Source organism: Exophiala xenobiotica (genome assembly GCF_000835505.1).
Source record: "Exophiala xenobiotica strain CBS 118157 unplaced genomic scaffold supercont1.4, whole genome shotgun sequence".
NCBI classification, from domain to species: Eukaryota; Fungi; Ascomycota; class Eurotiomycetes; order Chaetothyriales; family Herpotrichiellaceae; genus Exophiala; species Exophiala xenobiotica.
The window spans coordinates 1,941,019-1,965,535 of NW_013562491.1; the positions used below are offsets into that span (position 1 = coordinate 1,941,019).

The following is a 24,517-nucleotide window of genomic DNA, read 5'->3' on the forward strand; positions in this document are numbered from 1 at the left end:
ACTTACCCATTCGCCTTCAATCTCTCAGCATAGTACAAGCCCTCGTCCCGCAGGAGATCCTGCCCTGCAATCAGGCTGCTCGTCTTGGGCAGACCCCTTAGGTACTCGTCCGTGGCCAGTGCGACGTTGAAAGACGGATCGCTCACCGCCGCGGGACCCAGCAGGTCCGCGAACACTTTCAGAATCGACCAGGGCAGCACAGGCGCGTCTTGATTCTGGTTGAAACTCGACAGCGGTTGTTGACTTGAAAGCGGATTCGGATTCGCCAGGGGATGCAACAGCCACGGACTGCCTAGAACCTGACCTCTGACCGTGATATTTGCTGCAAATGTCGTCGGATGTCCGGCGGCAGCAGCCTGGAGCACCTGATGGCGATGGTGATGGTGACGCTGCACGACGGACGCCGCGAGACCGCCGCCCGCAGAGATGCCACCGATCACGACTCGGCTGGGATCGCCGCCGATCGTGGACATGTGCTGCGAGAGCCAAACGAACGAATCCCATGCATCGTTGAGCTGAGTCGGCCAGACGAATTCGGGCGTGTGCCGATAATTGACGTTGACCACTATGACGCCAGGCGCGGGTGACTCGGCCACGATGCGCGAGCAGCTGGCGTCCTCGCCGTCGACGTTGCCGTACAGGTGTCCACCGCCGTGGAAGTAGAGGTACACTGGGAGTGGTGCAGTCACGTGTGAAGTGTCCAGCGACGAGGTCTCCGCCTCGGGTTTGGGTTTGGGCTTGGGTTTATACACTCGGGCGATGATGTTCTGCGAGTCCTGCGTCAGGATCGAATAGTCCTGCCACATGACTTTCTCGAGGAGACCTGTTTGTTTCTCACCAGTCAGTCAGCCGAGTCCTTGCCCGCACAGACAAAACATCCGCGTTCGCAAATGGTGAAGAGGAACCTTGAGCTTTGACCTGAGCTTGCGCGGTCGCCGTGCGTCCAGCGTTAACTTGAGAGCGCATCTCTAGAACTGGGAGGTGCAATGCTGGTGGTGGCGGAATGCCCGCGCTTTGGACGAATTCCTCCCATTCTGCGACAGGACCTTGAAAGTCTGCATAATTGTTCATCTTGGATGAGGTTATCAGGGACGACGGAGGCAGGTAGGGTCTTGTACAAGTACAGGACGGTTTATAGGAGCCACGAAGAGCCCATCAAAGGAGCCGCGAATGTTTGTTGGAGTTGCTCACGATACACTTCAAGGACTTAACCGAAAATGCCGATTGAACCGATCTGCCGGCTATTTATGGACTCGTACTTTACTCACGGGGGTAGGACGATCTAGGACAAGTCTATGATACCCAACTATTCTCGCCCACTCGTCTACTGGCTGTTCGAAGCGACCAACCCAATGACATGCTCGGCAGCATCATCGACCTCAACAGTCGTCTCCGTGAATGGCCTGTACAACTCCTCTTCCACCTCCGCCAGCCTCGAGTGCTCGAGCTTGCCAGGTCTCAGACCATAAAGGTCACAGAACATCATGATCATGGGCTTCCACCTGTCGGCATCCACGCGGTTCCGAGAACCCTCCAATCTCAGATGGTCATGAATGCTGACCCGTAGAATCCTAACCTCGATGGCAAGTATCAGCCCTTCGATAGCCCTGCCTGGGAACATTTCGTGCGACGCCACCAGCTCGGCCTCCATGATGACAGGGCACTCTTTGATCCCCGGACATGGCACGACACGGGACGGATGAGGTGTCAGGCCAGCGTGCCCGAACTTGTCCTTGACGAATTGGTATCCGCGAGGCACTTTGCCTTCGGGGACCGGATCTGTGCCAGTGGTTCGAGCCAGCGCGTTGACGGCATCGGCCATGTCGTCCGACGCCAGGTTGAGAACGCATTGTTTCGTGCGGAGGATGTTCTGCGTCGTCTGGGAGGATGCGTCCAGACCGAGCATGCAACCACGACCGAGCCAGAATGCCGAGGACATTGGGCCGATGTTCGTGGTGCCATCTGGGTTGGTACTTGAGACCAGGACAACTGGCGTGCCCCAGTACAATATGGCTGGTGAGATCTCTTGGTGGTCCATTGCAAATGCTGGCCTTTGTAGGTGTTGCCTTTGTAGGTGTTTTGGCCTAAGGGAGAAAGGCGTTCTTAAAGGTGGTGATTGTCGGTCTGATGCCAGACAGAATATCCCTGGGGCAGAGGCATGGTACTTATACCCTTGAGATTTCTTGACTCTGAGAGCCTATGAGTGACATACGAAGCCGAAGTGGAATCACCACTTATCCACCTCAACTGAAGTATCTCCGTGGCCCTCGTCAATGTCAACTGTTCTCCCTTCTTCGCAAGTAGCAAGTACGTACTCGAGGGCGGATCTCACATCCTAGCAGAAAGCCTTCCGCAATTTCATTGGTCACTTCGAGAGCACAGCAAGCCTTAGCCTGGTGGCCTACTTCAACCCACCGTGTCAGCTAGTTGTACCGAGTACCACACTCGTTTTACGAGGACAAGCAAGCTGTTCATTGTCGCAAAAGGTGGACTATGAACAAAATGCACAGCTGCTGGCGTATGTGCTTTCAGTATGCCTCTGCAAGGGAACCTCTACCTTTGGGGACTCTGGAATACTAGTAGTACTTCCAGCACGTTGCAGGGCAGGGTCACCTCAAGCGCAATGTCACAGCTCGATGCTGGATAAGTGACCAATCGGTAGGCGAGGCTTCTATCTATGCCGCAGAAGGATACAGCTCCTGGTAGTTGCGCGGCTCTTGTTCCTGTCTCACAAAGTAACGGCGTCCCGTCCGCCTCAGCATATCATTGACCACATTCACGCGTACCAACCACTCCACCCAACCTACGAGCCGCTCAATCCAAATGTAGCCAGACCTTGAACCAACTAATCGCCGCCTCCCTCGCGCGGTTCATAGCCTTATACTCCATGACATCCTTCTCGTCCCCCCTCGTGGCAAACCCATGCTCCACGCCCGGAAGGTACTGATAATCGTACGGCACACCCAATGTCGGGATCACTTTGTTCGCATACTCCTTCATGTCCGGCGTGAACATGACATCGTTCTCGGGCGCCAGAATTTGCACGGGCACACCGACGGCATCGATCTCACCCTTCTCAAGCAGCGACGGGTGCGCGGTCGAAATACAATCGACCAAGCCCTCTTTGTCTTTAGCACCGAGCCGGAACACCGCCCACCCTCCGAAACAAAAGCCAATCACGCCGACGCGCTTATACTGAGACCGCAAGGCGCGGGCGCACGCGAAAATCTCCGGTTCACGGATCTCTTTGGTGTTGCGGCCCATGAAGCCGGGGATGTCGAGTTTGTGCCATTGCGAGGTGTCGCGGAGGATGTCGGATGGCAGGACTTCGCCGCCAAAGCTGCCAGTCACTTCCAGTTAGCCACAGAAGTATATTACGGGCATGAGGCAGTGTGCAGAAGAGAAGAGAGGATAGAGGAACTCCATCGTGCGCTGGACTTCTCGAAAAGGACGACAGGTACCCAAATTGTATAAGAGTCAATGCAGGCCAGGGTTTGCGCCGGTGCAGGAATATGAAATGATTACCTATAAGATAATCATAAGGGCAACATCGTGGAACTTACAAGTCGGGCATATAAACCGTGGCATCAGCCTCCTTCGCATAACTGTCCGCAAGAATCCTGGTATTTGGAAATGTCCAGCCAAAAGCGTCGTGAATGATCATGATGGCAACATTAGGATTGGTTCCAGTCACATAGGTCTTGTTGTTCGCAAGAATCTTTTCTTCGCCGGCAGGCTTGCCGTCCCACAGGGAACCCTTGACGCAGCATTCAGAATAGGCCATCTTCGGGCGTATGGTAATTGCAAGTCACAAACAAGACGCGAGCAGTAAAATCTCTGAAGCTTGATACTGAGGTCTCAAAATCCCAACTCGAACAACTGTAGTCCGTAGATCACCGAGAATGTTCGGAACTCCGAGGACATCAATTCACGGAGTGACCGAGGGGCATCTGATCAAAAGTTATGCTGATGAACTGTTCACGACTGTCCGTGATCTTGGTGATGTAGTAACGTGAAGTGTCATACTTTCATGCGATCACCTCGAGGTAGGAGTGTTGAGGGGTTGCAGGGGGCCTTACTGTAAGACACTGCTCAATCAGCTCCGATGCCGAAGTGCGATTTGACAATATGGCGAAGGCCGAAATCGACGGCGATGCAGCCCCACCACGTCGACATTTCCTTTAAGCCAAGGTGGTGAGGTCGACCGACTACTACAAGACATATATAGTAGATATGGAGAGGACAAGACGAAGTTATGTGGACATGAACCTTCGAAGCAACGAGATCCAGGTTATTACGAGGTTTCACCCTCCCCAGAGGCAACTTTCTTCTCGACTGCCGGCCCTTGCTTCACCTTCCGCAGACCTCTACCACCAAGAGAACCCAATAATTCTCGTTGCAGAAGGCCTCTGACCTTGATGTTGGCAATATGCAGGGTGGCCATTGCATGCTGTATGCTGGGTGCTCCTTCTGGATAGATGAGGTAAAGGCCAGACTCCAGCACTGGATCAGGACGGAATTTGTCATGGTAAGCTTTCTTGCCTCCAATCGGGAGATGCTTGAAAGCGCGGCGATAGAAGGACTTCGTGATTGCGGTTGTTGGCCGCGACAAGGCAGTAACCTCTCCAAGCTCAATTTCGGGTTCGAAACCCAAGCTCAGATAGCCAATTCCAGCGCGCTGAAGAAGCGACATGGCGGAAAAGATAAGCAAATCTGTGACACCCTTAGGTGCGGTGGGCAATGCACAATATGGGTCAATGTGATAGCCCTTGCTTGCGCCAATCTTGCGCAGGGCTGCAAATCCGTTGCATTGGCCGTCCCGATTCATGGTGTAGATGTATGTCATCAACCCAGGAATGGCAAAGGGATCAAAAACCGTCATGTAGGCTTGCGGCTGAGGTGACTGGTTGCGATGATCTCGCCACGAGTCGTAGATATGACGAAGTTGTTGTTCCAGAAGGTCGTCACGCCCTTGAGCCGGCACATAAACATGGACAGAGAGGCCGCCTCGATCAGGATTGAGTAATTGCTTGGTCTGGGTGATGATCCTCTTTCCTTCCCTTTCCTGCGCAACAGGATTATTCAGAGGATTGAGGACTCTTTCAGTTCCGAAGCGCATTGTTACCCACTTCTTTCCCTTTGCGTATGGTAGAAAACTGTCTGTCGCACCAAGAAAAGCGATGCCCCAACCATGTTGTCTGCGAAGCTGTCGGAATTCCTTGAGGATGCTATCGTATCGCTCCAAAGAACAGAGAGGGTCACCGCCGACAATCGCGGTGTAGTTCTTCACTTTGTAGTACAGCGCTGCTTGACGATCTTTGCTCAGGAAGAAAGTGTAGGAAGGATCTAGGATGCCCATGTGCGAAACTCGACCGTATCTTTCGACAAGGCAATTCAAGGCCGAGACCGCAGCAATATCGTGGAGCGTGAAGGTGTGGAGGTCTTTGTGCTTTTTAGTCGGGACTGATTTCTCTCTATCATGAATTGCCTCCACGATTTCGCTGGAGTCGGTTGCCATCGTTACAGCTTGTATTGTTACAGACGCTGTAAGAGTGGTGGCCTTGCCCTGGGTTCCCAGAGCCATTGCTTGGGCGCCGCCAGCCTGGTGTTTTAGTCGTTCGAGAATGTCCATTGTCTCGAAGTCTTTCGTTGATGACATGAGAGAGGTCGTCATCTGGTCCCCTATTATATCGGAAAGCAAGGCCTTCTTTACTTGAGGTTTGGTGTCTCTTTGAGCAACCGTGTCCCGCTGAGCTTGTCTGCTTGAGGCTGCTCTCCTTTTTGATTGTTTTGAAGAAGGAGTGTGTGCTGTGGGCTTTTCTCTTGCTGATTGTTTCGACACCGAGGTGGACTCACTGTCGTACGGAGTCGAGCTGGAAAAGCCTTCGGACGTCCCAGTCAGGTCGAGAAGATCATGAGACTCCATTTTGCCCTGCCGATAGAACGGAGTGATCAGCTCGTCGAATTCCATTCATTCAAAGAGCAAACGATCCCCCAATCTTGGGCGGTTTGCGGTTTGAAAGGGCGAGGGGTATTGATTGCCGGTCAAGGAATGTTTTTGAGGTGAGTGAGGTTTGTAGTCGAAGGTCCTTACTCAGGCCAGTACAGGAGAGCCTTTTATGTCCCATGACTTCTGTGAGGTAACCCAGCAAGCCCGTGCAGTCCATGTCGCATAATGTGTCCAATTGAGTATAAGTGTTGGATCACAAAAGTGGTTCCTGCATCTGGTTAGCCGCTACGAAGACTTTGGAAGCCGAGTCCGCGCGATTTCTCGACGATGCCTCAAAACATACCGAACACAGCCTCCGGAATGTCTCCAAATGATTTGTCGCTCGATTCTCACGGTCGATGTTGTATGCAATAATTGCCTGACGAGCCACGCAATCTCAACCAAAGTCCACGGCTGTCATGAGTCGCCGCGTAAGCAAGCGAAGCGCAGGCAGGCAGAAGCTTTCCATTGGATCAGGCTGAGTTGGAGAGAACACTTCGAGCCTACAGGAATCCGAGAGTGACGATAGACCACCACTACGCCTCGTATAACTCTCGTCCTCTGGCGACTGCACTTTCCGCTTACCATGTCTGGCCTGCCTGAAGTTTACGGTTTGACATGTCTTCCCCACCGTCTGGTCTTCATCGGGCCATAGCCTGTTATTCTTACCATACTGATCTGTGCGTCGACCTCGTTTGCCGCAGTGCTAGGCTGTGCAAGGCCGGACTATGAAGAAAAGACACCCCACCAATTTGTCGACCCTTCATTTCTTGATCGTCAAGCTATGACTCGGTACAACGGACATCGACGGCTGTCAAAAACTGAGGGTGATCTGGATCGAATGAGTGGTGGATCTGCCGGAAAGATTCTGGAGAGTGTGTCAATATTAAATTGAGTTCGAGAGGAGAAAATGCTCGTTGAAGGGAAGCAAACTGAGGAGAACTGAGGGTCGGAAGGAACCATCATCTGACTGACTTACCCTCAGTACGTGGAAGCACCTTCTTCGAAGTGAATGCGCTCCATGGTTGGAATCAGGAAACCCCAGGACATCTCGTGTCAATCTCCTCTTAACTCAATCTTCGAATGCCTCCCAGTCTGGATCGATTTCTCGCTGTCTTGCCCAGAGCCTCCTCACCTCTTCACGCTGAGCTTCATCTTCGGCTTCTTGACCTTCCTTCTCCTTGCGCACCTTCAACCTGAGCCTCCCCTGGGAGCCGCGCCCATTGAAGTCCAAAGTCCACTCTAAGGGCAACTTGCCCTTTGGCCCTCCATCAGGTGCATCTTCAGCCTCGGAGCTGACCCAGCTATAGCCTGCCTTCAGAACGATGTTGGCAGCAATGGTGAAGTAACCCCAGCCAAGGCGGCGTATCTCATATGGCGGATATTGCAGTATCACTCTCGGGTTGCGGAATGTTGGGTGCTATGGAAGCGTCAACGGGATCTGACTAGACAAAATGACCGGAGACTCACCAGGAATATCTGCACTTCCTCGATGAGATCTGTCCGCGAAGGCCTCACGAAGAACTTCCAATCATGCCGGTTGTTGGATTCGTCGTAGGCCCTGATCAGCCTGTGTTCGTTCCCGATGTAAACGGTCAGAGTCTCGATGCTTGAAGTCGAGGCATCTTCCTCATCCAACCTGCTCTCGGTTGCACGCTCCTCATAGGTCACCGGGTACTGCTGCCGTATACTGTTTTCCCGCCCAGAATCTAGGGTGGCAGTTGTTGAAGTACGGCACATTGGACACCTAGTCTCGATCTCATGAGGTAAAAGGACAACTGCTTGATCGTCCAGTCCTACCCTGGCCATCTGGGAAGTGATGGAGACATCAGCCCATTGAGCCATGCAATGTTCACACATTGTGTGGTTGCATGTCGTCCGAACAGGTCGGTAGAGAAGCAGCGCGCAAATAGCACAAAGATCATCATCATCGATGTCTTCTATTGCTGGACGTGCATTGTCATCCTGTTCGATATCACTCTTGGAGTCGATTGATTCTAGTCTGTTCAATTTTCGTTTCATCGTGATCATTCTCCCGAATTGACGACGGATAGAAATGACGGATAATGCCTGGCAGGTATTCCATCATCTCTCGTCATCATGTGTGATCTTGCTCGACCGTATAACTGCAGGACGCCGCTTTACAGTACTCCGTACTTGACACTTGAGAAACTTATCACGTGATCTGGGCACTCGTCCGTCATCTAATCTAATCTCGCCTGCGAAATCTTTACTGCACGACTGGACATTTTATTGTGGACTGACCGTCTTTCACAGTAGCGGAAGTGTCGGGAAATTGGATCCTTGCGGAAGACACGCCACGCGCCCCTGCAGAATCAGAGCCTCGATCGCCTGCGTTGCATGACATTACAGTATTTCATTGATTTGCTTAAGGGAGGCAAAATCCCATAAGTATCCAACAAACACCTCATGTCAGCACCTCCTTATCCACTCAGCAGCGACCATTGACGCTCCCTAGTTCATCCATTCATTGCCTGGGTCGACTGCTTCCATTCTCTCGCAGCGATTTCCTGTCCGTTGATCCTCTCCTCCAGTACACCGTCAACGATGCCTGGCCGAACCCTTCCCACGATCCCGCAAGCCGAAGTCGAGTCCCACAACACCAAAGAGTCATGCTGGGTGACGATTGGCGAGCGCATCTTTGATGTGACAGACTTTGTCGAAGACCATCCCGGTGGCGGCGAATTGATCCTCGAATATGCCGGCAAGGACGTCAAGAACATCATGGAAGATGAAGTCTCCCATTTCCACACCGAGACTGCCTACGAGATCCTGGAAGAAAGCCTCATCGGCTTCATGCCGACCGAGCCTGTCCTCAAAGCTGCAACCGCCTCCTCTCATCCCGAGCAAGTCGTGCCACTGCCCGCGACCGCCAACGGCAATGCCGAGTTGAGAAAGCAAGGAGTACAAACGGGCGACTTGCCCACCAGGCCACTGTTCGAATCAACGGGCATGTCGAGCGCCGAAGACCTCTCCAAGGACACAGACCTAGACCAAGACTGGAAGACGCACAAATTCCTTGACCTGAACAGACCTCTCTTCCCGCAGATGCTCTTCAGCAAATTCTCCAAGGACTTCTACCTCGAACAAATCCACAGACCGCGACACTACCGAGGCGGCGATTCTGCACCGTTGTTCGGCAACTTCCTCGAGCCACTCAGCAAGACGGCATGGTACGTTGTGCCGTCACTATGGCTCCCACCAGTCTTGTACGGCTCGTATCTGGGCATGAGCCATCTACCCGTGTCGCAGGGGCCGGCATACTGGTTCCTGGGTCTTTTCCTCTGGACTCTCGTCGAGTACCTTCTCCACCGCTTCGTCTTCCACCTCGACTACTACCTCCCTGATCATCCCGTCTTTCTGACTCTGCACTTCGTCCTCCACGGGATCCACCACTACCTCCCCATGGACAAGTACCGGCTGGTCATGCCTCCCACGCTCTTCCTCATCCTCGCCACGCCGTTCTACCATCTCGCCCACACGGTCTTCTGGTACAACTGGTATGCCGCCATCACCGTCTTCTCAGGTGGCATTTTCGGCTACATCTGCTACGACTGCACACATTACTGGTTGCACCATCACCAGTTACCCAGCTACGTGAGGGAGTTGAAAAAGTATCATCTGGCCCATCACTACCAGAACTTTGAACTTGGGTGAGTTATCTTTTCTTGCACGTTAATAAATCGAAGCCTACTAACCACCGCTGCTACAGTTTCGGTGTGACATCCAAATTCTGGGACTACGTCTGGGGCACGCAGCTCGAGTACACGAAGCCCATCAAAACAACCTAGACCGGGTGTACTCCGTAGGCTGCTTGAGAACAGCCATCCAGATGAGTATCCAACTCTGGACATGTACAACATCAGTTCGGCATCGTAAGGTAAAACGTTCAATAGAATCCTGGAAGCATTGAGCGGACTCGTCTTATTTGGGTATAATACAAATGCTTCCATCATCATTCGGGGTCTTTGTTGCCTGCTCATTACTGTATGACTTATAAAGCACCCAATTTAGCTCTTAATCCTAATGAATGACGAGGCTACAAGTACAAACATAGCTTGTCCAAGATCCAGACTCGGAAGACCTGTCCCTGGGTGCATTGAACTGCTATCAACATCTGTTTGGATTTATGCATGCCTATTAGAGATCTCCTTTCCAGAAGTACAATGATCGTATGATAGGAAGACCTAGAATACCTACGTGGCTTCATTTTCCCCTTTGGTATCGTATTAGTAGAGTGAAACCAAGCATCTCACCTGTTATCATAATTCATATTTTCCACTACTCTACCCTGTCTGTTCACAGGGAGTGTCATTTATTTCCCGGAATCCAATGTCCAATGTCCAATATCAATGCCAATGCCAATGCCAATGCCAATGCCAATATCAATATCACGCAAAGGTAACATATCGTATCATAAAATATTCCCTATGTGACATGGTCGTTCGGCACTCGTATGTTTTCTCCACATATGCACACCCTATCCCATTGTAAACTTGGTAAACTTGTTTCACCGTGGTGACCGTGCCACCCAGAAATCCTCATCATCTAAGCGTCCCCCCCGCCCCCCCCCAAAATGAAGATGCCCCTTGCCAGTAGATACGCTATGAATATGGCACAAACCACGACACGACACCAACTTCGCCACCCACTCACCCGAACCCAAGCCCACATGACCAAGTTCAAACCCCCCGTGCACACTTGCGGAAGCAATAACCGCCTGAATGGGTCGATCGGAGGAGAAATCATGAAGACGGTGTCGGTGTAGCCTCAGCAGAAGTCGACCCCCAGATCCAGACGAACGGATTTCTCGCCCGAAGTTTGAAGGCAGCATGCGCAGTCGACGCCGGTGCCGGTGCAGCTGTGGCCTCTGGAACTGGAAGAACGGTTAGCGGCTGCTCGACGCTCGCAGAAGAACTCATGCTCGATAATGACGGTGTTGGAAGTATAGATGGGGACAATGGCAGGGGCGGGAATGCAGCCACGGAATCGCCAGAGCCATCGGTAGTCGTGATCGGAATCGCATTGGCATTGACTGTGTCAGTGGCAGTCACAGTTGCAACCACGACATCAGTCGTGATCATGCCGGAGAAGACCGTGGTGCTAGTAGTGGTCGGCCCGGAGCTGTCAACAGGCATTGTCATAATACTCCCATCCGGCATGGTCATGATCGAACCGCCCGGAGTAGGCATGGTAAGGATGACCCCATTTGGCAACGTCAAGATTGGGCCCATTGTGGTTGGTAAGCCGTTGGTGCCAGAGTTGTTGAAACCGCGCCAAAAACCAGGATGTGTCTCATTGCGATGAGTGCCATAGGTGCCATTGTGTGGACCATGTGAATGATTGCCACGAGGATGGTCCCAGAGGAAGACGGAATGTGACTCGCCAGGTGCAAATGTCGGTTGTGGTCGGCCACCGGTGCGATGCGGCCCTGTGGATGCAATGGAAGAGAAAGGTGGGAAGGCTGAATCTCCATCTGCACGTCCAGACTCGTTGAATCGATGCAGTGGAAAGCCGCCATCTCCGCATCCATGTCCAGACCGGCTGAATTTTTGTGGTGGGAATGGTGCAGAAGTAGGAGAAGCTTGAGAAGCATAGGACTCACCATCACGTTTGGTGTACTTGGTCATGTACACAGTTTGAAGTATCGTCTGAGTTACCGACTCATACTCGGTGGCCGTAGCGACGACAACATTGGCGTTTGCATTACCATTTCCTCCACGACCGTTTCCATTGCCGCCACGTCCGCCTGAGTTTCCGGTTGGAGCCGCTTGCGGAGCATCGGTGATAGCGATTGGAATGACGCTGAAAGTCTGGGTTTCAAGACCGGGACCAGCAGTGGAGCCAGTGTGAACGGACAAGAAGCCTGGGATACCTGTGCTGGTTTCGGTAGCAGCGGAGACACTAGCTTCACTGGCACCGCCAGCCACAGGACCGGTGGCAGAGGCGGAGAAGGGGATAGTAGAGCCTGTGATATTCAATGTTAGCGGCCGTCGAACGAGGGTTGTTGGTACAACCACCAATGAAGATGAAGTGAGAGCACTGATGAAGGGAATGGTCTGACCTGTAACAGCAGTTGGGTTGGCAATGTCAGCAAGTTCAGCAGAAACGGCAGCGTTATCGAGGGGTTGACCGGCAGCATAGCTGACTGAAGCTTGGGAGAAACTTTCGACGCCAATGTCGTCAACAATGTCAACGTCCATGCAGGTTGTGTAGATTTCTTGTTTGCCGTCGGGGAAGCCAGCTGTCCCTGGCATGGTTGGCCAGTCCCACACCCAGTAGAGAGTGTAAGGTTTGCCGCTTGGAGCATCCGACGGGAGCTGAATGTCTTGTTGACACCACAGATCATTGCCCATGAGATCGTCGAATGTATGGCCATACTGTGCTTGTCGTTGTGTAGAGATGGTGCCACCGTTGGTTTGGTAACATTGTCCATCATCAAAATTTTGAGTAGATAGCAGAACACCACGACCGTCACCGCCCGTGCCATCGGCGTTCCAGACACGATGAATGGCGAGGAAGGAGTCATCGGGACTGGGGTTGGTAGTTCCATAGACGTAGACTGTACCACGGTTTTGAGGTTTGCCAGGTTGGTTGTCTGGAAGAGTGACGTGGCCATTCTCTTGATATCTCAGTGCGACGGCGGATCCTGGAGCTGCCTGCAGTCTTGGACTACCATCGGTTTGAGTCTGAGAGGTCTGGGTGGATTTGCACATCAAGTCGGAAGGTAGGATCTGGTTGACAGTGCGACCATCTGGAGGGATGAGGTTGACCATGGTAGGATCGCCGAAGCCAGGACTGCTCCGCAGAACGTTTCCACGAGCAAACCCCGGCATGCCCGCCAGAGTGCCGTTCGGAGCAATGACCATCATCTGTTCAACCCAGCTATGCGCGGAGGCAAGAGGAGCCGCAGCAAGCAACCCAAGGAGGGTGTTGCGGAGAGAGAGCTTCGATAGAGACATGATGTTGGCGACAGGGGTAGAGTTTGCAGGTGTCGATATTTCGTCCGGCGAAAGAAGATATGTTTGATCGGATCAAACAAGCAGGAAAGTTGGTGGTGTTGTAGAAGTTCGCTTCTCTTGCGTTGGCGCCTAGGATTGTTTGTGGAAAAGATTGTGTATACTCTCGGAGTATAATGCTGTGATTGTTTGAAAGAGCGGTTCTCGAACTGTCGAAGTTCAAGCAGAAGGTATGGTCTGATAGGCAGCGGTGAGGCAGCGGCGCAGGTGACAAAGGAGTGGACAAGTACAAACGAAGGAGTGACGAGGTCAAAGGAGCGGCAATGCAAGCATTGAAGGGTAGTAGAACAAAGGAATGTAGACAATGCCTCACGCAAGCATTGTCCTGCCTTGGATGGAAGTACAATACAAAGAATGGTAGGCGATAAGCGAGACGTCGGGATCAGGCAGTGTTCACGTCGACAAGAACTCTTGACCATCAGAGTGGAAAGTGGAGCATGGTTATGGGATTTTTTCGATCGGCATCTAAGCGCAAGGAGTCGCATGGGAGTGTTTTGGAGCTTGCAGCATGATCCATGCTTGATAGACCCCTTTCTCACGGATAGACAGGAAAAGCTGCCGTCGATAGGTGTGAGGGTGTATGGGGTGGACAAGCATCCGGAAAAGCAAGGCAGGACGCAGCCAATGCTTGAGCTGCAAGCTGGCAGTGATGAAAGCCTGGACCCAGAGGTGGTTGGTGTTTCAAGACTCGGACTCGGACGATCTCGTGGCGGACCGGGGTGGTCGCTCAGAACTTGGTTGGTGCGGAACATTCTGAAGGTGCGGCATCGATAATGAGATGCGAAATTGCGGAGATGAGATCCTGGTTGTCAGTGTTCAGCAGTTGTCGGCCTTTGTAAGTATTGTTTCTTTGTGATTGTTCAAGCAGACAATACCCTCGACGGGTGAGGCAGAAGGCTCAGTGAATACGAGGACTGAGGAGGGACTTGATGACTTCAGCTTCCCGTCACATTCTGCAAGAATGGCGCCATTTGACAGCTTTGCAGACGCACTGACTCCTTCAACCACCCCTTTCATCTCTTCTCACGAGGTCGTGTGACGATTGGCAGCACAGATTCGACGGCCGGCAACATGGGAGATGGCGAAAAGAAGGAGAAAGGAGTGGAGGGGGATAAGGGGCAATGAACCAGGTGCCAGGTTTGACGGACGAGGAAACGAGGTCACTTCAAACATTAGCTCGTGTTTCAAATCGGTCTTAGTGCCAGTTATCACCTCAACTAGTACTAATATAGTATAGTAGATCTGCTAGGGCAATGATCTCAGCCAATCGTTACCTGTAAGGCTCAGCTTTATGCATCTCCTCACTTGCCGCTTGACTGGCAATGACCTGCAGTGACCTGGCCTTTTCTACCACTCCTCTGAGATGGAAACGTCTTGTTCTATGTCCTACATGTTGGAAGAATCCTGCGCTGTAGTGACCTCCATCAGTGCTGTGCTCAGTCTGGAACGCACGGTTCGGCATAAGGCGAATGCACGAGGCTGGAAGTCCGCGCTTAACATGACAGGCACCCACAGGCCTGGCTATCAGCCTTGGTGTGACACTGGTATTACTTGCAGGAAAATGCTTGACTCATGGGATTCTCCAGGCCAGTTCCTTGCCGTGCTGCCGTGCAGGAACTGGCTAGATCACAACTCGTGATATCAAATTACCCCAGCAATGGCGTGAATCTCTCGGCTATTGACGCAGGAATAGATCCAGATGGGATCTTGCTTCTCGGCGGGATGCCCTGCAGAAATCCAAATATACATGGTCATGGGCCCGATTGACCAACTCCAAACGCCGTGCTCGGATCCTTCAATTATATACAATCCACCCAAGTATGTGTCGCTCTTCGCTGACGAAACCACCAAGCGGGCGCAGGTAGGTATGAATGAGAAGAGAGACGTGTCATGGATGGTCTGGTCAGTCCACGACCATCATACGATCCTCCACCTTTACCGTTTGAACCCGCTTTCCTGGATGAGCCAGCTTTCAAAATTCAGCATATCCTTGTTCAACTTTCGACACTGGACCTCGTCAGCTCCATAACCGTGTTCGACGAACCAGCGGAACATGGTCCCTAATTCGGGCACCATCCATTGCAGAGCATCAGCCATGAATCCGTAGGAACGTGGCATCGGCCGGCCAAGTGCTCGCCAAAAGATTTCGTTGGCCTGCGCTTGTGTGAGGGTGTCACCTGCCAGGCTGATCGAGTTGTTCTTGTATTCATCCGTCTCTGAGGCCGAAAATGCTTGCGCGGCGAAAACGCCAATATCTCTTGTAGCCACAATCTGTAGTGCCTTGTCACCCATGTTTGCCCACATTGCTGCGAAGACCCTCCCCGGGAAATTTGGTGTCAGGTTTTCCATGAAAGCGACGGGTCGCAGGATGGTGTAAGTCATGCTTGTGCCTCGGGTTTTCTCAATTAGGTGTTTCTCGACCCAATACTAGCACTTGTTAGCCTTTCCTTGACGCGTGTACATGGGCGGATAATGAAGCTTGCCTTGGAAACAAAGTGTGGGACGTCCGTAGCATTAAAATCGGATTTGTTGGGCCCTCCTCGATCGACGGAAGAGTAGACAAAGTGATTTACGTCGTGTGCTATGGCTGCATCAATCAGGTCCTTGCCCTGCTTCATCTCCATGTTCTCGACATCCTTTTTCATTGAGGGTATTGTAACACAAAACACGCCCCAGACTGCTCCAACGCCTCCAGCTTTGGTAAAGATGGCACCTGGATGGTGTAGGTCGCCTTCGATGACTTCGATCTTGGGATTCGCAGCAAGGGCTTTGGCGGACTTGGAGGTGCTGCTGCGCGTGAGAGCTAGGATGCGGAACTCGAACGGAGGAGGATGAGCGAGGAGAGCTTTGATGGCGCCACCACCTTGCTTACCGGTAGCGCCTGTAATGAGGATGTTACGAGTAGTCATATTGATGATGAGGGTGCCGAAACTCAAAGCAGCACAGAATGAGGTATAAAGATACTGTGCCTGGGATGGAAAGTAGATGCCCAGCAAGCCCTGTTATCACACTCGTAGAAAGCCGGAAATGGTTGACGTCAGTTTAACGACATTCACAAAATCAGTCACAATTTGCACCACTTACCGCATCTCCTACCAAGACCGATTTACCGACTGATCTCTGACAATGAAAGACTCAGTGCGACAAAGAGTGAATTGGACATTATGTTGGGAAGGTATCCAGTCTTTCCAAGGACGTAAGAAGAGTGTCAGAAAGGGCTGCCGGGCGCGCTGCAGGTCGCCTGAAAAGCAAGGGGAATTCACGCATTCAATACCGACGACAGCGACAGCAACAGCGTTTACGGTATGCGCATGAACTTCGACCGCAGTCATGAGGAGCCATAACCCACCACATGATACTCATTAGTACTACGAAGTAATGACCACCTTCACCGGCACTCGGCCTTCATCCTCCCCGTCCTTCGCCTGGTTTGCTGCCAGCCTGAATGCTTTCTCTCCATCTGCCAGTGCAACGCGGTGAGTGACAAGATCCTCTGCGACACCGTCCAGCTTCCCACTTGCAAAAAGTGCAATTGCAGGAGGATAACAATTGGCGTATCTGAAGACCCCAATGATATCCACCTCTCTTAATGCTGCAGCTCCCAATGGTAATGTCTGCGTCGGTGTGCCCATCCCCACGAGGACCAGCTTCCCCCCAGCCATGGCAGCAAAGATACCCATTTGCACACAGGAAGGTACACCAGTACACTCGAAGACCCGATCAAACCCTGCCTCCAGACCAGCCGACTTGCACACCTCTGCAGCCAGGTCTTGTGCGCCAGCCAATGTCTCCTCGATCGTAGGGGCAGGTGCTTTTCGAGGAAGAAGGAAAGTCTTGAGTTTGAATTTGCCACCACCAAGTGCCCCTGCAATTTTCAGCCTTGGAGCATCAATATCGGCAATGACGATATCTGTGACACCAGCAACCGCCAGAACAGCAGCAGTCAGCATCCCTACCGCACCAGCCCCAAGAACCAAAGCGCTCGAGCCCGTCAAGGGTACTCCGGCTCCTGATCCGGCCGTCTGGCTTCGGTTGAGAGCATGTAATGAGACGGCTAGAGGCTCGACGAGGGCACCCTGCTCAAAAGTGACATTGTCTGGGAGCTTATGGCACATGTTGGCAGGCTGTGAAATGATCGTCTGCAGCGTTCCATCGGCGTGTGGGAAGGTTTTGGCTGATGATCTAAAGGATAACTTGGGGCACAAGTTATAGCGTCCTGTAGTGCATAAAGAGCATGACCGACATGGGAATCCCACTTCCACAGCTACTCTGTCGCCCACCTTGAGCGCTGATGAAGGCACCACTCCATTTGTGGCACCATTCGAGGACTCTGGTACAGCCGTGACAACCCCCGATGCTTCATGACCCAGCACCAGAGGTGCTTTCAGCACGAAGTTACCGTTCCGGCCATGATGGTAGTAATGTAGATCGGAGCCGCAAAGACCAGTTGCCCTGACTGCTATTCGGACTTCTCCTGGTTGGAGAGCGGATTGTGGTCGACTTTCCTAGACAAAGCAGGGCGTCAGTGTCTATGGTAGGATGCACGATTCCGATGATAGAGTGGGATCACTTACCAATCTCAAGTCTTTGGCGCCATGCAAAACCAATGCTTGTACGTTTTCGGTCGAAGACATGTTTTATAACAATATTATTCTGCACAAAAACGATGCTTTGCCTCGAGTCTGCTGAAATGGTCTTTTCTCTCTCTCTCTCTCTCTCTGAGATTTAGAAATCTGGTCCGATTCTAACTAGATCGAAGGAAGGGCTCAAGTATGAGACAGGGCGACAAGACACCTGTCTCGAGCAAGGTTACCTATATCAATCTTTCGTTTGCCCAAGTTCCGAGGCGGTAGACATCAAACCATGTTGCGGCTGGTCGGTTAATGACAGGCACGGTTTCAGTAGTTTTCGGCGACTGATCAGCCCGATGGCGCCTAGTGAGCCCGTGTGCCCGTGTGAGCCCCAAATCGAGTTCCCGTTTAACTGCCCCGCGGGATGGATATGGGTGCCACCGGTGCCACAATTTGCCTATGCACGCCTATGGTGGCCTATGGTTGTCATTGTGGGGGTCGCACTGGGTCGCCAAAATCGGCGGCATTTGGTGGTGCGGGGGACAAACATCGGTTCAAATGCCGGCTCGCCGGTCAAAGAATTGTCTCTTTCGTAATTCAGGGAAAGACAGTAAATACTGCGAGGGTTTGATTGAGTGCTTCTCAGAAGATTTGTATAAATCGCAGGCACACGGAATACAGACGTAAATAGGAGGGTCATTTCGACCGGGCACAATTCCTGCCAGCCTCTCATAGAGCATTTCTTCCTGTGCCGTCCGTCCACATGGCTAAACCTACCATCCTTCTGATCGGCGACCTGACGCATGCGAATAAAGAGTGGGAAGAATATGGATCAAAATATAACCTGAAAGAGTTCCGGCAAGGGACGAGGCAACAATTTCTCTCCAATTGCAGGAATGGTGAATACGATGGGGTGGTTGCGCTGTACCGTTCAAACACGTCGACCTCAGAAACTGGCCCTTTCAACCAAGAGCTGATCTCGGTCCTGCCCAAGTCCTTGAAATTCATATGCCATAACGGTGCCGGGTACGACAACATTGACGTAGATGCCTGCACCCAGAGGGGGTTGAAAGTGTCCAGTACACCAATTGCCGTCGACAACGCTACTGCTGATGTCGGTATCTTCCTTTTGCTGGGAGCATTGAGACAAGCCTGGGTTCCCTTGAAGGCCATCAAGGAAGGAAAATGGAAGGGAGACGCACAACTAGGACATGATCCCAAAGGCAAGCTGCTGGGGATCCTGGGTATGGGGGGTATTGGGAGGGTAAGATTGAAAGTCTGTATGTTGAGAGTGGAAGCAGCTGACAGGAATATAGGCCATGGCAGACCGAGCACGAGCATTTGGCATGAAGATTGCCTATCACAACCGATCCAAGCTTCCCAGTCAACTTGAAGGCGATGCGACATATCTTAGCTTTGACGAACTACTGGCGCAGTCCGATGTGCTCAGTCTCAACCTGTCGCTGAACGCGAAGACGCGGCATATCATCTCTGCCCCAGAATTCGAAAAGATGAAGGATGGGGTTATCATTGTGAACACCGCTCGAGGCGCGCTGATCAACGAGAAGGACTTGGTATCAGCACTTGACAGCGGAAAGGTCTCGTCGGTCGGACTCGATGTGTTCGAAGACGAGCCCAAGATCGAAGAAGGGCTTTTGAGGAACGACCGAGCCTTCATTGTTCCTCACATTGGCACGATGACTTGGGAGACGCAAAGAGAGATGGAGCTATTGGTGCTGCACAATTTGGAGAATGCAGTTGACAAAGGGTCATTATTGACCCCGATACCCGAACAGAAAGGCAAGCTGAATGGCAACTTATGATAGTACCTATGCCGATTGCATGGAGTCTAGAGTAGATGATACAATACAGTAGAATGGGCACTGGATACCTAGGTAAGGTACAAATGGGTCATGTGGGGTCCATCCTCCCGTACTGTTCTCTAACAATTAGACAGAGCAAACCACTCGTCCTTGCCGCCAAACATCTATCGCAAGCTGCCACAGTTGTATAGTCCACCCCTGGGACGCGGGCCAGGGAGGACAAGACGATGGACGTCAAAACGAGGCAAATCAGAGGCCGCGGAGGACAGCGACAGACCAGTTGGGCTTATCAGTGGACCCGCGATAAGAGTACATACAGGTAGTGAGGTAGGTACCTGATCCTGGATACCTAGGTAGCCTTGCGAGCTATCTCGACTCGAATGAAAGATTCAGGCATACTCGTACTTCCGTGGTCAGTCACGCGCTGCTATGTCTCTTCCTTACTCGGACATTCGTAGATCGACTCCTCCAACTTTCACGGTGATGCACCAGGTATAGCGAATCACTCGGGGTAAGGTGACCACGTTGACCAAAACTCTCCCATCTGGTCAAGTGCAGAAAAGAATGCCGAGGAAGACGACAGGCTGTTGGACTTGCAGAGTGCGCAAGAAAAAGTGCGACGATGGCCGGCCTTGTTGCTCGTCCTGCACCCTGCGCGGAATCACATGTTACGGCTACGCCGCGAAACCGCACTGGATGGAGGGCGGCGAGACGGAGAGGAGAATCATGCAAGACATCAGACATCAAGTCAAAGAGAGCTACAGACGTCGACGCTCTCGGGGCTCTGGTGCTGCGCGCTTGCAAACATCGACGTCGCAGCGAGATGGGCACGAGTCCAACGCAAGCACCTTCATCCCGTCGCCCTCACACGTTCCTACGACCTTCGCTCCGTCGTTGTCGCCGGCTTCGGCATGGCCTCAGGAAGATCCGGGGACATCAGACGATAGTACGGGGCGCCCTTATCCCCAGCACAACAGGCCCTGGGAGAACGAGGATCGAATGGATGGTTTCGACGCATACTGTGTGGTAGACGACGCACGTTCTGGGACGCAGAATCCACATGCCTACGCGCGGCGCCCGGATTGCAAGTGTTCGGACGACCCAGGAACCGCAGAGGGTGAGCACTCCTGCGCACGGGATCCTACCCGGTCTTGCCGGGTTTCCTTTGATTTTGACGAAAGAGGCATCGACTCGGTCATGTACTACCTGGATCATATCTGGCCCAGGCTGGTCCCGTACCTGGAGCTATCCGCAGGGGGCAGCGGCAGAGGTTGGCTTCTCAATCTATTCCTCCGCACCAAACCCCTGTACACGGCCGCCGTCTGCCTGAGTGCGTGCGACAAGGCACAATTTGTCCTGGGACCTCTGAGCGACATTCCACAACCGAACCACGACTTGGAAATGCAGCATCTGCAAAGCGTCGCCGACCTACGCGGCCACCTGTACCAGTTGTCCAAGAAGGCGGGCGCAAGCCAGATGGCAGCCGGGGTGGAAGCACTGGCCTGTATCATGCATTTGATTCTCTTCGAGGTTCGTATCCCGACCACTACGAATCGACCATTGGGTGACAGTTGGGTGACACATGCTGATTCGAGAGTTTTTTTTGTCGCAGCTCTGGATCCCACGCAAAGGGCTCATGAACGACTGGGTAATGCACCTCGACGCGGCCAGTGCTCTGCTGTCATCCCTCGACCAGGCTGCGGCTGCGTCGCCACGGGTATCTTCAGGAAGCTCGGCCGATTCTACTGCGTCAATGTCAGACATGATCGAACTCGAGGTCGATGTTAAATGCAACATCCCCATCCATCTTCTTTCCGATGGGGAAAGGTCGGCCTTTGAATTCTTCCTCGGCATGTACACCTACTGCTTCATCAACGCCACCGCCAGCCTAGGCCTAACCCCCCAGTCTGCGCAATCGATCGCTCGACTTCGCGCCTTGTACCACCAGGGGCAGAACAAACTGAGCACCGCGCTCGGATGCGAAGACTGGGTCATGCTCACCCTCCTCGACATTGCTGTCCTCAAGGATTGGAAGCAGACTAAATCCAAAGCCGGCACGCTGAGTCTGAGAGACTTGAATCATCGCGCCGACATCATCGAAGGTCGCCTTCTGGACGGCCTGGCAAAGGTCGCCCATCCGCTGCCTGCTTCGGCATCTTTCATACAGGAAGGGAAACGGATGGTCACGAATACCTATATCAACGCCGCCCTGGTCTACCTCCACGTCGTCGTTTCGGGATTTTACCCGCACATCCCTGAGATACAGCAGAGTGTTTTGCGGACGCTACAAGCGCTGGAATACATGCGCGAGCATTCGAGGATTAATTTCCCCTCCTGGCCCTACTGTGTTGCTGGCTGCTTAGCTTTGGAGTCGGAATACCCTCGCTTCCGTGCGCTGGTGCCTCCTTTTGAAAAGGGTAAACATCCTCTAGTTCTGTCCAGATGGACGCTGGAAATAATAGAGGAATGTTGGAACACTCGAGCTTCGCAGCCGCCAGGTGAAGAAACGTGTAGTTGGGTCACAGCTATGAATCACTTGGGGACTAGACTATTGCTCCTGTAACTACCGACACCAAAATCAAATCAACGACATGGGCTCATGAGCTCTTCTTCTGGACGGCGAGGGCCGTCGAAAGCAGCTCTACCAATCCGAGAATCTTTTCTTCTTGATGTCTTCGTCCGACCAGTTGCAAGCCCACTGGCGTGCCTTGCTGGACTTCAGGATCGTCTTTGCAATTGATGGTTAGCCAAATTTGATCACCACTCGATCAAGGTCGACTCACATTGCTCCCAGTTGGTCTTGTCCTGCTCACTCCAGGGCTGATAATCCTTGTCGTACAAGTCAAGCGTCTTGTCCACTTGGGTGACAGGGAACACAACGGATGTATAATCGAGTGTATTGACCCATGGAGTGTATCCTGTGCATGTCAGTCCCCTGAACCCGCAAAGTACAATTGGAGAGATGCGAACTCCTACCGATGTGGAAAGTGTTGCCAAATTGAAGTGCCGCAAATGGTGCAACAGGCGTCAGTATTGCGTCAACTGGCTTTCCAGACTTTGTTTGCCTCGCAGTGCCATTCCAGTATTCCATATATTCCTTCTGATACTCTCTAAGTCGAAGATTTATCTCCCAGATCTTGTCAGCGGTCTTGGGCGCGCCTAGTGAGCCCGCCGCTGTGCCATAAGTCCGCTGGATATGGTCCTGCAGGGGCTCTCCCGACAAACCAATGTGATGCCAGATATCCATGCCGGCATCCGCGGTGAACGCTTCAAACTGTCATGGTCAGGGGCTGATTTTTCAAAGACGGTTCAGTGAATTTGACTTACAGCGAGTGCAATGGCCTTTTCGTGGGACGGTGGATCCCAGTCCACCACATCATGACCCATGTCTATGATCAGCTTTTTCACTGTCTCAAAGGCTCTTCGGACTGCAGGTTGTGGGTTCACGAGTTTGTCATTTGGCATCAGGCCAAACGTCAACTTGCTGCCGTCAGCGGGCAGGGGCGTGCACAACTCCTCCCTCCAGGGCAAGTCAACCACCGCCGGATCGTGTAGCCATGGTTGCTGGCTGAGAACATACCGAAACATCAATTTCAACGCTCCTAGAGACGTCGCCAGCGGCCCACAAACCGAAGGGATGGTGTTTTGACCGGCCATGCTGTTGGCGGCGCCGACATATGGTAGACGGCCGAATGAAGGCCTGATGCCATAGAGCCCATTGAAAGCAGAGGGGATCCTGGAGATGAGATGAGTAGACATTCTGACCCGGATGGACAGACGACTCACCTGATACTTCCACCTATATCTGTACCAAAGCCAATGGGGCTTCCTCGCATGCCAATGAGGGTTCCCTCGCCACCAGAGCTACCACCGCAGGTCATGAGACGATTGTGCGAATTCAGTGTGAAGCCGACAATATGATTCCATGTTATCCCGCTCATCACCGTATGCGGCAGACTTGTCTTGCAAAAAGGCACACCTCCGAGTGCTTTGACTTCCTGGACCAGTTCGCTGTCCACGTTTCTCTCCTTCCCGGTCCCCTTCACGCCCTCGAAAGTGTCGATCCACCCAACATAACCCATAGTTGTCTCCACTCCCTTGACGTGGAATTGGTCTTTGAAGCTGATAGGTAGCCCATGGAGAGGGCCGGTAGGACCATTCTGAGCCGCAAAGGTGGAATCGAGCTCTTTCGCACGCTCAATCGCCTGGTCAAAGAAGACTTCGTGCAGGCAATTAGTCTGTCAAAGCACAATTTAGCAAAGACCCAGACGCAGGTAAAGGTGTGCTACCGACCAATTGATGAGCCAGAGCTGCTCGATGGCAGAAGGCTGTCACTACCTCTGTGGCGGTCCACTTGCCAGTTGTAGTATGTTCTGTTATCTTGACTGCATCGCTCTCGGTAATTTCGATCTCCCTGGGAGTGAGGAATTGTTGCACATATGACCCAGTGACATCTTTCTGATCTTCAGGCGAAGGGAGGGGTTCTGGGAGTCGCCATTCTTGAGGGATAGCAGCGAAGATAGACTCACGCTTCTTTTGAGCACGTTCTTGCCAGGTCAAAGACATGTTGAACAAGTTGGTAATGGCAACCACGGCTTGCAGAGAGGACTATTTGAAAGGCCGTTATTCCAACCTGCTTGTTCCGGAGTCTTATAACCAAGACCTTCGTACAAATATGGAATACATGCGGAAACTTCAGGAGTTTAAGACTGCCCTTCGGTTCCTTCGTCTAACATCGAAATGCGAGTGCGGCAAACGACTCGCGTGCTTGGGATGCATGAGAAGGCGCACCAGCTGCTCTTCTCCACTGATAACACCGATATCTGTAGCGTTCCCTACACGGCTGATTAATATCACATTCTGGATCTGGAATGTTTAGTGCTCTAAATCATGTTCAAGAGTGCCGTTGTGGATTCTCCTCTGCAATCTCACAAAGGCGATAAAAGGCAACAGAGCGACAACGGCGGCAACATCTCCGTATTGCCCTGTAGATAACGTTTCGCTGTACTCCGTAGGGACAGGCTGGTTCTGGGGGCATAAGGAAATATTTGTTCCTGATTGGTCCATTTGTGTACGAATTCCGTACAGCTGTGG

The 24,517-nt window shown here is 52.4% G+C and overlaps 12 protein-coding genes across 14 annotated transcripts; 3 read left to right on the top strand and 9 right to left on the bottom strand.

Moving 5' to 3' along the window:
- Positions 1–2: 2 nt before the first annotated feature.
- PV05_06927 (uncharacterized protein) lies at positions 3–1,071 on the bottom strand (the record flags this gene model as incomplete). Its single annotated transcript, XM_013459706.1, has 2 exons — positions 3–823; positions 906–1,071. 2 exons carry the CDS (start codon positions 1,069–1,071, stop codon positions 3–5), a joined length of 987 nt encoding a protein of 328 aa, XP_013315160.1.
- A 253-nt stretch (positions 1,072–1,324) lies between these two features.
- Positions 1,325–2,038, bottom strand: PV05_06928 (uncharacterized protein; the record flags this gene model as incomplete). The annotated part of the gene is made up of 1 exon (XM_013459707.1): positions 1,325–2,038. One exon carries the CDS (start codon positions 2,036–2,038, stop codon positions 1,325–1,327), a length of 714 nt encoding a protein of 237 aa, XP_013315161.1.
- Positions 2,039–2,814: 776 nt separating this feature from the next.
- Positions 2,815–3,784, bottom strand: PV05_06929 (uncharacterized protein; the record flags this gene model as incomplete). Its single annotated transcript, XM_013459708.1, has 2 exons — positions 2,815–3,340; positions 3,564–3,784. The coding sequence occupies 2 exons, from the start codon at positions 3,782–3,784 to the stop codon at positions 2,815–2,817; spliced, it is 747 nt and encodes a 248-aa protein (XP_013315162.1).
- A 510-nt stretch (positions 3,785–4,294) lies between these two features.
- On the bottom strand, positions 4,295–5,971 carry PV05_06930 (uncharacterized protein; the record flags this gene model as incomplete). Its single annotated transcript, XM_013459709.1, has 1 exon — positions 4,295–5,971. One exon carries the CDS (start codon positions 5,969–5,971, stop codon positions 4,295–4,297), a length of 1,677 nt encoding a protein of 558 aa, XP_013315163.1.
- A 1,090-nt stretch (positions 5,972–7,061) lies between these two features.
- Positions 7,062–8,011, bottom strand: PV05_06931 (uncharacterized protein; the record flags this gene model as incomplete). The annotated part of the gene is made up of 2 exons (XM_013459710.1): positions 7,062–7,409; positions 7,460–8,011. 2 exons carry the CDS (start codon positions 8,009–8,011, stop codon positions 7,062–7,064), a joined length of 900 nt encoding a protein of 299 aa, XP_013315164.1.
- Positions 8,012–8,236: 225 nt separating this feature from the next.
- PV05_06932 lies at positions 8,237–10,191 on the top strand. Of its 2 annotated transcripts, XM_013459711.1 has the most exons (3): positions 8,237–8,421; positions 8,469–9,663; positions 9,723–10,191. In XM_013459711.1, the coding sequence occupies exons 2-3, from the start codon at positions 8,558–8,560 to the stop codon at positions 9,799–9,801; spliced, it is 1,185 nt and encodes a 394-aa protein (XP_013315165.1). In that variant the 5' UTR covers positions 8,237–8,421; positions 8,469–8,557; the 3' UTR covers positions 9,802–10,191. The 2 variants fall into 2 exon arrangements, with proteins under 2 accessions (XP_013315165.1, XP_013315166.1); XM_013459712.1 differs by having other exon boundaries at positions 8,237–9,663.
- Positions 10,192–10,579: 388 nt separating this feature from the next.
- On the bottom strand, positions 10,580–13,587 carry PV05_06933 (uncharacterized protein). The gene is made up of 3 exons (XM_013459713.1): positions 12,075–13,587; positions 11,616–11,978; positions 10,580–10,886 (listed from the first exon to the last, which is right to left on the bottom strand). Exons 1-3 carry the CDS (start codon positions 12,970–12,972, stop codon positions 10,756–10,758), a joined length of 1,392 nt encoding a protein of 463 aa, XP_013315167.1. The 5' UTR covers positions 12,973–13,587; the 3' UTR covers positions 10,580–10,755.
- Positions 13,588–14,603: 1,016 nt separating this feature from the next.
- Positions 14,604–16,218, bottom strand: PV05_06934 (uncharacterized protein). The gene is made up of 2 exons (XM_013459714.1): positions 15,513–16,218; positions 14,604–15,456 (listed from the first exon to the last, which is right to left on the bottom strand). The coding sequence occupies exons 1-2, from the start codon at positions 15,936–15,938 to the stop codon at positions 14,965–14,967; spliced, it is 918 nt and encodes a 305-aa protein (XP_013315168.1). The 5' UTR covers positions 15,939–16,218; the 3' UTR covers positions 14,604–14,964.
- A 150-nt stretch (positions 16,219–16,368) lies between these two features.
- Positions 16,369–17,857, bottom strand: PV05_06935 (uncharacterized protein). Its single transcript, XM_013459715.1, has 2 exons — positions 17,604–17,857; positions 16,369–17,534 (listed from the first exon to the last, which is right to left on the bottom strand). The coding sequence occupies exons 1-2, from the start codon at positions 17,661–17,663 to the stop codon at positions 16,398–16,400; spliced, it is 1,197 nt and encodes a 398-aa protein (XP_013315169.1). The 5' UTR covers positions 17,664–17,857; the 3' UTR covers positions 16,369–16,397.
- A 351-nt stretch (positions 17,858–18,208) lies between these two features.
- PV05_06936 lies at positions 18,209–19,821 on the top strand. Of its 2 annotated transcripts, XM_013459717.1 has the most exons (3): positions 18,209–18,864; positions 18,917–19,495; positions 19,558–19,821. In XM_013459717.1, the coding sequence occupies exons 1-2, from the start codon at positions 18,364–18,366 to the stop codon at positions 19,421–19,423; spliced, it is 1,008 nt and encodes a 335-aa protein (XP_013315171.1). In that variant the 5' UTR covers positions 18,209–18,363; the 3' UTR covers positions 19,424–19,495; positions 19,558–19,821. The 2 variants fall into 2 exon arrangements, with proteins under 2 accessions (XP_013315171.1, XP_013315170.1); XM_013459716.1 differs by lacking the exon at positions 19,558–19,821 and having other exon boundaries at positions 18,917–19,531.
- Positions 19,822–19,987: 166 nt separating this feature from the next.
- On the top strand, positions 19,988–21,986 carry PV05_06937 (uncharacterized protein; the record flags this gene model as incomplete). Its single annotated transcript, XM_013459718.1, has 2 exons — positions 19,988–20,953; positions 21,036–21,986. 2 exons carry the CDS (start codon positions 19,988–19,990, stop codon positions 21,984–21,986), a joined length of 1,917 nt encoding a protein of 638 aa, XP_013315172.1.
- Positions 21,987–22,020: 34 nt separating this feature from the next.
- On the bottom strand, positions 22,021–23,989 carry PV05_06938 (uncharacterized protein; the record flags this gene model as incomplete). The annotated part of the gene is made up of 6 exons (XM_013459719.1): positions 22,021–22,151; positions 22,207–22,341; positions 22,400–22,697; positions 22,751–23,159; positions 23,210–23,661; positions 23,717–23,989. 6 exons carry the CDS (start codon positions 23,987–23,989, stop codon positions 22,021–22,023), a joined length of 1,698 nt encoding a protein of 565 aa, XP_013315173.1.
- Positions 23,990–24,517: the final 528 nt, after the last annotated feature.

Coding starts and splice junctions, on each gene's coding strand:
- PV05_06936 (XM_013459717.1), top strand. CDS start 18,364: ATGGCTAAACCTACCATCCTTCTGATCGGCGACCTGACGCATGCGAAT. Junction 18,865..18,916: donor GTATGGGGGGTATTGGGAGG/GTAAGATTGAAA, acceptor ACAGGAATATAG/GCCATGGCAGACCGAGCACG.
- PV05_06935 (XM_013459715.1), bottom strand. CDS start 17,663: ATGTCTTCGACCGAAAACGTACAAGCATTGGTTTTGCATGGCGCCAAA. Junction 17,535..17,603: donor GCGCCAAAGACTTGAGATTG/GTAAGTGATCCC, acceptor TGCTTTGTCTAG/GAAAGTCGACCACAATCCGC.
- PV05_06933 (XM_013459713.1), bottom strand. CDS start 12,972: ATGTCTCTATCGAAGCTCTCTCTCCGCAACACCCTCCTTGGGTTGCTT. Junction 11,979..12,074: donor CAACCCAACTGCTGTTACAG/GTCAGACCATTC, acceptor TGAATATCACAG/GCTCTACTATCCCCTTCTCC. Junction 10,887..11,615: donor CAAGTACACCAAACGTGATG/GTGAGTCCTATG, acceptor CCGTTCTTCCAG/TTCCAGAGGCCACAGCTGCA.
- PV05_06932 (XM_013459712.1), top strand. CDS start 8,558: ATGCCTGGCCGAACCCTTCCCACGATCCCGCAAGCCGAAGTCGAGTCC. Junction 9,664..9,722: donor TACCAGAACTTTGAACTTGG/GTGAGTTATCTT, acceptor CCGCTGCTACAG/TTTCGGTGTGACATCCAAAT.
- PV05_06934 (XM_013459714.1), bottom strand. CDS start 15,938: ATGACTACTCGTAACATCCTCATTACAGGCGCTACCGGTAAGCAAGGT. Junction 15,457..15,512: donor TCCCACACTTTGTTTCCAAG/GCAAGCTTCATT, acceptor AACAAGTGCTAG/TATTGGGTCGAGAAACACCT.